The sequence below is a fragment of the Oncorhynchus tshawytscha genome, linkage group LG07, assembly GCF_018296145.1.
Source record: "Oncorhynchus tshawytscha isolate Ot180627B linkage group LG07, Otsh_v2.0, whole genome shotgun sequence".
Taxonomy (NCBI): domain Eukaryota; kingdom Metazoa; phylum Chordata; class Actinopteri; order Salmoniformes; family Salmonidae; genus Oncorhynchus; species Oncorhynchus tshawytscha.
In genome coordinates this window covers 49,785,177-49,795,803 of record NC_056435.1, presented here as the reverse complement: position 1 = coordinate 49,795,803, position 10,627 = coordinate 49,785,177, and the positions used below count along the sequence as shown (strand labels likewise).

General features: G+C 42.2%; 1 protein-coding gene across 2 annotated transcripts; it reads left to right on the top strand.

Annotated features, from left to right (window-relative positions):
- Nucleotides 1–86: 86 nt before the first annotated feature.
- LOC112255507 (EEF1A lysine methyltransferase 3) lies at nucleotides 87–1,869 on the top strand. 2 transcript variants are annotated; one of them, XM_024428490.2, is made up of 4 exons: nucleotides 87–141; nucleotides 382–539; nucleotides 707–818; nucleotides 1,096–1,869. In XM_024428490.2, the coding sequence occupies exons 2-4, from the start codon at nucleotides 405–407 to the stop codon at nucleotides 1,491–1,493; spliced, it is 645 nt and encodes a 214-aa protein (XP_024284258.1). In that variant the 5' UTR covers nucleotides 87–141; nucleotides 382–404; the 3' UTR covers nucleotides 1,494–1,869. The 2 variants fall into 2 exon arrangements, with proteins under 2 accessions (XP_024284258.1, XP_024284257.1); XM_024428489.2 differs by lacking the exon at nucleotides 87–141 and having other exon boundaries at nucleotides 151–539.
- The last annotated feature ends 8,758 nt before the right edge of the window (nucleotides 1,870–10,627 follow it).

The following is a 10,627-nucleotide window of genomic DNA, read 5'->3' as shown; positions in this document are numbered from 1 at the left end:
TCATATTTTATGTATATTCATATTATGTACTTTTATATTAATAAAATAAACACATAAAAACGAGAAACATTTTATTTTCCGGGTCAATCCCACAAGGTTTCAGTCCACCGATATTTTTAAAGAACAGTTGAAATAATGAAGGTAATCAAGGATGCATGATATATAGTTCTGAATTGCATAGTATTATATTGCAATAAAAGCATTGGCATCTATACAACTGAGATATATATTCGGTTTTTAGCGCTACCCCCAACTGTAACTATCAGCGAACAGGAACGTACCCATTGGAATCTCTATTGCGCTTGCTTCCTTGAATGTGTAAAGCTAATGGCTAAGGGTAAACTACATTAACAGTCTAACCATTTTTATTTACAATGGCAGAATATGGAGAGGAAGAGGGATTCATGTTGCCTGTAGACGACGGTTTATTTGCTGATACATTTTCTGATGATAGCGTGTACAAATTCATCGGTCAAGAGTTAAAGATCAGCCAGGTGTTCAGCGCCAACCTCGGCGTGGCAGCGCCAGTGTGGGACGCCGTAAGTTCACTACTAACTCCATTAGTACACACTGGCTACATTTATTCGGCACATGATGAATACAGCTTTATTGGTTATGTAGTAGTGCATTTAATACAGTAGTGTTATGCAAGGAATTTAATGAGCTGCCTGTTGTGTTTACTGTTTGGTTACTGTTGGTTAAATAGGCGCTTCATCTATGTCGCTATTTCGAGGAAAACTCGCTCAACCTGAAAGGAAAGCGCATCATTGAGTTGGGCGCAGGAACTGGCATTGTTGGCATTTTGGCAGCACGTTTGGGTATGTTGGTTCATTCTTTGTCCGTCCAGTAGAGGTCGGCAATGTCGATTTTCAGTAGCAGCCACTGTTATTTCAATAGCCTAGTTATTATTATTTACTTTAATAGCGTTTATAGAATTTGAATTGCCTTTCCATCACACTGTGTTCTACCCTGTCACACGCACAATAGCCTGCAAATGCACTTTTCAAAGACTTTGAAACACTACAATAAAAATGTAAAACATCACAAAGATAATCATTTATAAAGGTGTATTTACCTAATTTCCCACTGTTACAGGAGCGGATGTGACCTTGACAGACCTCCCCCTTGCTGTCCCTCAACTGCAAAGCAACGTCTCGGCCAACATGCCGTCCTCTGGCTGGCCTTCTGTTGCCCCCTCCGTCCTCCCCCTCTCCTGGGGCCAAGACCAGCACATCTTCCCCATGGACTGGGATCTGGTACTGGGTGCAGACATTGTGTACCTGTCTGAGACTTACCCCCTCCTGCTGGACACACTGGTTCACCTGTGCAAGGACAGGGCAGTGGTGTACCTCTCATCCAAGATGCGAGAAGAGCACGGAACGCCTGGCTTCTATGGAGACACTCTGCCACAGAGGTTCCATGTAAAGCTGGAGCACCGTGACCCCACACAGAACATCAACATCTACAGCGCTACTCTGAGAGGGAAGCAGTGACAGAAATGAGACTGGATAGGACTGGGAGACTGATGAACCGGTAAATAGGTTGAGACTTGGAAGAGAACCACATAACAGTGCCTACTCTCTGAACCCTCTGGTGTTCCTTCCTCTCCGAAAAAACTTTGTGCAGGAGCTGGATAAGAAAGAATAGGCACCTGACACAAAAGAGCAAAGGCTCCTCACTCTGATTTTAGTGTTCCCAAAAGTGTTATTTTAAACAAAATATAGACCAATAGGTCATCATGTTGAATGAAAAGGTCTGTATTAGAGGTTGACCGATTAATCAGAATGGCCGATTAATTAGGGCCGATTTCAAGTTTTCATAATGTATTTTTGGATGCCGATTTCCGCAAAAAAAACATTTTTTTTTTTAACCTTTTATTTAACCAGGCAAGTCAGTTAAGAACACATTCTTATTTTCAATGACTGCCTAGGAACTGTGGGTTAACTGCCTTGTTCAGGGGCAGAACGACAGATTTTCACCTTGTCAGCTCAAGGGTTCCATTCTTGCAACCGCACAGTTAACTAGTCCAACGCTCTAACCATTGCACTCCATGAGTAATCTGCCTGTTACGCGAATGCAGTAGAAGCCAAGGTAAATTGCTAGCTAGCATTAAACTTATCTTATAAAAAACAATCAATCATAATCACTAGTTATAACTACTAATCCAGTTTAGCGCGCAATATTAACCAGGTGAAATTGTGTCATTTCTCTTGCGTTCATTGCACGCAGAGTCAGGGTATATGCAAGTTTGGGCTACCTGGCTCATTGCAAACTAATTTGCCAGAATTTTACGTAATTATGACATACATTGAAGGTTGTGCAATGTAACAAGAATATTTAGACTTAGGGATGCCACCCGTTAGATAAAATACAGAACGGTTTCGTATTTCACTGAAATAATAAACGTTTTGTTTTCGAAATGATAGTTTCCAGATTCGATCATATTAATGACCAAAGGCTCGTATTTCTGTGTGTTATTATGTTATAATTAAGTCTGATTTGATAGAGCAGTCTGACTGAGCAGCAGCAGGCCCGTAATCATTCATTCAAACAGCACTTTTGTGCGTTTTGCCAGCTGCCCTTTGCAAACACAGCGCTGTTTATGACTTCAAGCCTATCAGCCTAATGGCTGGTGTAACTGATGTGAAATGGCTAGCTAGTTAGCTGGGTGTGCGCAAATATTGTTTCAAACGTCACTCGCTTTTAGATTTGGAGTAGTTATTCCCCTTGCGCTGCAAGGGCCGCGGCTTTTGTGGAGCGATGGGTAACGATGCTTCGAGTGTGGCTGTTGTCGATGTGTTCCTGGTTCGAGCCCAGGTAGGGGCGAGGAGGGGGACGGAAGCTATACTGTTACACTGGCAATACTATAGTGCCTATAAGAACATCCAATAGTCAAAGGTATATGAAATACAAATGGTTTAGAGAGAAATAGTCCTATAAATACTATATTAACTACAACCTAAAACCTCTTACCTTGGAATATTGAAGTCTCATGTTAAAAGGAACCACCAATTTTCATATGTTTTCATGTTCTGAGCAAGGAACTTAAACGTTAGCTTTTTTACGTGGCACATATTTTACATGGCACACATTTTTACAACATGGCACATATTCCTTTCTTCTCCAACACTTTGTTTTTGCATTATTTAAACCAAATTGAACATGTTTCATTATTTATTTGAGGCTAAATTGATTTTATTGATGTTTTACATTAAGTTAAAATAAGTGTTAATTCAGTATTGTTGTAATTGTCATTATTACAAGTTTACTTTTTTTTTTTTATTCATTACAATTAATCGGTATCGACTTTTTTGGTCCTCCAATAATCGGTCGACCTCTAGTCTGTATAGTCTTGTAAGAAACAGAATAATAGTTTTGTGAGCAGGAAAAGCATAGCAAATATAATTTTCCTGTCTTTGGCAGGTTACTACAGTCAAATCAAGTTGTGTTTGATCTGGTTTGAGGAAGTGTTATATTGTTTAGGTTGACAGGGTTGATTACTGGGAAAATGTTGTTGATACCATCCGCTTGCAGAACTTTTTTGGCAAAATTGACCGTTTCTGCCCCCACTCCCTGCGCCTGGGCATACTTCATCCCCTCACTCTCCTGCTCTCTGCTGATGTGCAGAGTTTCTGTTTAGAAAAGAAAAGCCTGTTTGTTCCACTGGATAGTTTCAAAGAGAGGCCGGCCATCCTACCCCCCCCCCCTCCACCTCTCTCTGTGCTATAGCTCACCCGACAAAACAACAGATCCCTATCTATATCCACTAGTGGTCCACAAGGTCCCCATATGAGAAACTGTCATTCATCGTGTGTGTAATAATCCTTTGATCAATATTGTAATGATAATGCCCAAGCAAGTTGGACAAAAAGTAACCTGTGGTACAACAAAAAAAATACAATGTTATGCATTATTTTCCTATGCCTATAGTGCCTGTAAGAAATTATTAATTGTTCAATTATCAAATTATTGAGAACCAAAACTTCTGAGAATAAAGTTAATAAAATGTATACAACTTTCAGCAACAATCTCCTTGTCTGCATTGTCGTTGATTTAATAGATGACATGTTGTAATGCTTTTTTCCCCTTAGGTTTGCAATGTCATTCACTTTTAAGCAAATCAACCATGTACACACAATGTGAAGTGTGCCAACCCTCGGTGTCATTTCAGCATTGTACAAGCAAACATGAAAATCAAGGATGACATCTTTGGAAAGATATATTGCATAGTGTCATCCTTAAATCCTCCACCACTGCTGTCCCTAATCCTCAATCTGACCCCAAAACTATCAGGTTTTAAATCCTCCACCACTGCTGTCCCTAATCCTCAATCTGACCCCAAAACTATCAGATTTTAAATCCTCCACCACTGCTGTCCCTAATCCTCAATCTGACCCCAAAACTATCAGGTTTTAAATCCTCCACCACTGCTGTCCCTAATCCTCAATCTGACCCCAAAACTATCAGGTTTTAAATCCTCCACCACTGCTGGCCCTAATCCTCAATCTGACCCCAAAACTATCAGATTTTAAATCCCAATAAATTCAGATTATTGCTATTCGTGATCCTTAGGACGTCTCTACTCTAAACCCTACCCTTATCCTGAACCCAACACTTAACCATTTTTTATTTAAACTTCAAATCGGGTAGCGATGTCCCAAGGATACCGGATAGCAAGGACCGTAAATTCATGACAGACAGCCTTTGTTGCCCCAAACAATTAACTTCAGCCAAAAAACACTGAAGTAAGCATTTGGGAGCAGGCATAGTTTTTTTTTAACCTGCTGTGTCACATTGGTCCGTGTGTATGTACAGACACCGTTTATATTCCCACTTCTCTCATCCTGCTATCTGTCAGCACAGGGAATGTGACTGGGTGGGGAATGTTTGTTGCAACCAGGGTGTGCCTCTTAAAATAACTCCACTGTGATGTTTTGAATGGGAATGTTGGCTGTGGACAAGAGGATGGACTCTCTGGCGGTGACGGGGGAGTGAGGGTGTGTGACGAGGAATGGGGGACCAATAACATTCTCTTTCTAAAACAAGTTGCTCAGTTGGTGTGGTCAGCATCAGATTATACCCTAAAAGCAAGGACCTTCCTCCAGAAACACTGACCAGAGGTATGTGTGATATGACAGTCATTAGATTATTAAATGTGCTTTCAGTTTATCTTGTTTAAAATTCTTACAAATTCACACTTGTTGGTTTAATCTAAAGTTTGACTTTTGTATGCAAGTCTGGACTATAAAAGTTTAGTTTTCTACTTCAACAGTGAAACTGCATCTCATTTGATGAAATAGAGAAGAAAAAAAATCAAAATGCTAAAAGCAATTCTGTAGTTGAAAAGGCATATCTATATTAGGGAAACAACAATAAAATGTAAGTTTTTCCTCTACAATAATTTCAGAAGTCAATCTCTGGTTTCAAACCTCTTGTGATAAAGTTCTGGGCTGTGAGTGAGGGGCAACCACCTATATATGACACATTTGGGACTGTTCCCGGACAAAACTTTGCACATGTGTGAGTTCAGTTCACTTTAAGCTGTTTTAAAGGGATAGTGTGTTTGTCTCTGTGAAAGCTTGCCAGGTGAGAAGTGTAAACAAAAAGCTATGCTTAGTTTATATTCATGTCTCTTTGTTGGCAAACAGAAGCAGAGCAGAATGTTCTTAAACTGAGCAGAATAGTCATAACCCTAAGAAAAAGAAACCTAGTATCACATAAAAATGTGTAAATAAGGTTGTTTGTATTCATTCAAAAATATATTTAACTTACAAGCGAATTTACTATATGCAATATTTTCTTTGTTGTCTATATGGGTTATTACGTGTCCATGTAACATGCTACTACACTGTGTCCTGCAAAGCTAGGTATTGGGGTAATCTTCATGTTTTTTTCCCCACCCTATTATTTCCACAGATATCAGGACAAGCACCAGGCATTAGATTTTCCACTGTACCAGGGCAGGGAGCTCAGTTGTTGGACAGTACCAGGTTCTAGGACCGGAGGGGTCCTACAGGACTATACCAACTGGACTGATCAATATCTGTCGCCCTCTATCCCTCATTTCCCTTTTGCTCTAGACAACCAGCTCTGACAGCTCCAGGGCTTAAGGGACTATCTGGCTCAAGAGAAGAGAGAGAGGGAATGGCAGGTGGGAGAGGCTCATAGAGCAGCAGCTAGGGAGAGGGAAAGGGAGTGTGAGAGAAGGATGCAGAGGGAGGGGTGGCAGAGGAAGTGGGAGCCCTGTAGTCCTGTCCGCTACAGGAGGGAGCCAGCCAAGAGAAGTCTGAGTGACAGTAACTATCGGGAGCTGGAGGCCTGGGCGGCCCGCTGCCTCACTGAAGATTATTTTTCTGCTAAAGACACTGATGTCACTTTAGATGACCAGTCTGCACCAGATATAGTTGCAGAGCCCATGTGATGTCTCTGTGGAGAACTCCAGTGACTTAAAGGTGAAGTCTTTACGAGAGACAGGTAGTGCAAACAAGCCCCCATTCAATCCTTGCCAGGAATCAGGTCAATTTGGTGATGATACTTTTCCCCCACCCATCTCTCAGTGCCTCAACCCACCTCTAAGTAACCCAGATTCTCCCCCGCACTCACCTTTAAATGCTACCTCCCCCTCTAATTCAAGACCTTCCTCTTCCTCTCATCACTTGTTGACTTTACCCTCCCAGTTCATTTCATTATTTCCCTCCCTAAGTCTAACATAGACCCCCTGTCTCTCCCTGAAGATCCACCCTCTCCCTCAGATATAAGCTTACCCCTTCACCCTGATTACCCTCCTACTGAACACTCAGACTCCATTTCCCTGTCCCAATTCCCATCTCCCCTCCCTCAGTCCCGCTCTTCCCCTCCATCTCCCTCGGTCCCACACTCCCCCTCCAGAACCCTCCTCTAGAGCCTGGAGCCTAGAGATACTGGCCGAGGCCTTTACCCCTGTCCTGTCCGTATACACCACACTTACCACACATAGAGAGGAGCCACAATACCCTAAGTCCCTCTGGGATGCAGTGAAATGTATCCGGAAGGACAAAGCCCCTGGCTCAGAAAATGAGGAAGAGGGACGTGAGCTGTGGGATACAGAAAGTGCTGGTGAGGATGGTGCTGCACTATATGAATAATTTTATTTGGGCATTGGGGATATGTTGTTGCAGAGTCGTGATAGCCTGAGACAGGGGATGATTTTCAGCTCTGCCGGAAGCTCCCTTGAAGTAGCAAAGGACTGCGAGGTGCAAAGGGATCACGAAAAGGGACACATTTTGATTAACGTCAACACAGGATGATAAATGCAGTGAGAAAGAGCCCAGCAGGCCAGCTGAAGATGACAGCTCTCCTGCAGCAGCACAAACAGCCACGGCTCAGGGGACACAGTCATCATGGGGGCCGAGGGAGAGTTTGACTCTTAGACAGAGACTGAGGAGGAGACAGATTGTGAAGCTAAGATCATCAGTAAGGAGGAGCCTGACACCAACATGAAGCACTGTGTTGCTGAGGGAGCGGAATGGAGCGGTACTGTTGGGCTACAGAGATATGTTGTAGTGGAGGGGGAGGGAGATGATGAGAGAGACAGGGAGGTGAGTGACACAGCTGAGTCTTGTCAAAACGAGGGATATCTGTCTGAGACACAGGTGACAACACTGCAAATTGAGGAAAGGCATATAGTAGAGAGTCAGAAAGCTGGGGAAGTGAGAAATTCTGAGGGGGAGGAGAGCAGAGGTTTGGACAACTTAACCACTTCTGAAAAGATATCTGGTGGGGTTATGGGTGATGAGGGTCAGTGTGGATGCGTGGCTAGAGGAAAGTGATAATGGGCAACACCATAACAATGGTGAAACAGTTTACAGTGCACAATGCACTGAGGTGGTGGAAAGTTTTAAGGAGATGTGTAGCAGCAATGTGGCAACAGGAAATAATCTTTTGGACAAAAAAAATCCTGTGACTCATTCTTAATGGAGAAGTTCTCTCGGGAGGATATTCTCTGTCAGTCAATTCAATAGGTAGGACTGCAAAAGGAATTTCATGCTATCAGAGCATGAACTTGCATTACATTTTGAATTAGCTAATTGACATTTTAAATTCCTTCAGAGCCTTATATTGAGATTGAGGAAACGTCTATGTGTGTGGGCTCTGACTATTTATAGATATACAGAATTTCAAATCGTAGAATAAGGGTATTTCTTTTATTAAAGTGGCAATCAGCAGTTGAAACAATAACAAGGCGTCCCTTCACAGTATTGCTAAAAAGCTGAGAGATGGTCTGGAGAAATGTAACCCTCAAATTCATATACAGAGCCAGGGATGCAAGGACTGACCAGCCATGATATCACAAATATGGTTTTAAACATGTTTTGAGGCTATACAGTGTGTTTACATTTACTTTGTTTACAAATACTGGAGTAAAACAAGGTTATATTTTGGGTTCTGATGGGGTACAACAGTCAACCTATGCTTTTGAGGCATTCCTAAGTTATATTTTTCAAGAATGAATGGGGACATATAATTCATTTATAAGTCAAATCTGTAGCAAATACAGATTGCACCTTTAAAGGGCATTTTGCAAAACCTCTGAGATTTATTGTATTGCAGGGTGTAGTTATTGCCAAAGCATCTCTCAATGGTCACAATCTATTTGCTGTGTTTGGGAATAGAGATACTTTTCCATGAATATTTATGATGTGAGATTATTGTCTTCGAGATGTGCATTTAGTATGATGCATTTTGGCGTAATTATGTTTCAATAATTGTGCCGTTTTAATAAAAAAATAAAAAAATAAAATGAACCATGATATAGTCTGTGTAATATATCATTTTCAACAAGTCAAGAATTAGTTTATTGTATTGATCGCCATTTGAAGTATTGATACAGTATGTCCTCTTCATGATTGACATGACACAACAATAAACAACTCATTAGGCCTACTTTTAGCAAGGTATCTGAAATATTTCATAAACAATTCATTAATATATCACAGAGATTACATTTCCTTCATGTGGAAATGAGTATAACACATTGGAATTATTCTCATAGAATTTAATGTTGGCTATTTTTTATTGTATAACTATTGAATTTTGAAAAGTATCCTATACAAATCTTCTTTTGATCTGCCTAGGTCATGCAAATATTTTCTTACAATACATATTTTGCTGATTGGCCTGGACTCCTTTTACTGCCGGTCCGGATACCCGCAGATCCTTCACAAGTGGACTACCGACGTAATCCGCCCGAGGGGTTCTTCAACTGGCTACTACGTCGCGACGTCCCCTGAATGCCCATCTGCTAGCCGTCTGGAGCATATTGGACTGTTAGCTGAAGAGATCCATCGGCCAATTTCTTGGGCCACTATACCTATTTTGCCAATTGGACTGGACCCGTTTACTACACGGAACCCTACTAATCCATCACAACTGGACTACTGACGTAACAGCACGAGGAGGCTCCGCACGAGGAGGCTATAACAGACTTCTTCCGTCGCGATGTCCCTCTAAGGCCCTTCTGCTAGCTTGCTAGCCCTGGCCCGCTAGCTGTCTGAATCGCTGTGTCTCCAGCCAGCCTAACTACTCACTGGACTCCTATGATCACTTGGCTACGCATGCCTCTCCCTAATGTCAATATGCCTTGTCCATTGCTGTTCTAGTTAGTGATTATTGTCTTATTTCACTGTAGAGCCTTTAGCCCTGCTCAATATGCCTTAGCTAACCCTTTAATTCCAACTCCCACACATGCAGTGACCTCACCTGGTTTAAATTATGTTTCTAGAGACAATATATCTCTCATCATCACTCAATGCCTAGGTTTACCTCCACTGTATTCACATCCTACCATACCTTTGTCTGTACATTATGCCTTGGATCTATTCTATCGCGCCCAGAAACCTGCTCCTTTTAGACTCTGTTCTGAACATACTAGACGACCAGTTCTTATAGCCTTTAGCAGTACCCTTCTGCTACTCCTCCTCTGTTCCTCTGGTGATGTAGAGGTTAATCCAGGCCCTGCAGTGCCTAGCTCCACTCCCATTCCCCAGGCACTCTCATTTGACTTCTGTAACCGTAAAAGCCTTGGTTTCATGCATGTTAACATTAGAAACCTCCTCCCTAAGTTTGTTTTATTCACTGCTTTAGCACACTCGGCCAACCCAGATGTCCTAGCCGTGTCTGAATCCTGGCTTAGGAAGACCACCAAAAATCCTTAAATTTCCAACCCTAACTACAACATTTTCCGACAAGATAGAATTGCTAAATGGGGCGGAGTTGCAATCTACTGCAGAGATAGCCTGCAGAGTTCTGTCTTACTATCCAGGTCTGTGCCCAAACAATTTGAGCTTTTACTTTTAAAAATCCACCTTTCCAGAAACAAGTCTCTCACTGTTGCCGCTTGCTATAGACCTGCCTCTGCCCCCACCTCTGCCCCCAGAAACTGCCAAGTCCATGGAGAATAAGAGCACCTCCTCCCAGCTGCCCACTGCTCTGAGGCTAGGAAACATTGTCACCACCGATAAATCCACTATAATTGAGAATTTCAATAAGCATTTTTCTACAGCTGGCCGTGCTTTCCACCTGGTTACACCTACCCCGGTTAACAGCCCTGCACCCCCCACAGCAACTCGCCCAAGCCTCCCCCATTTCT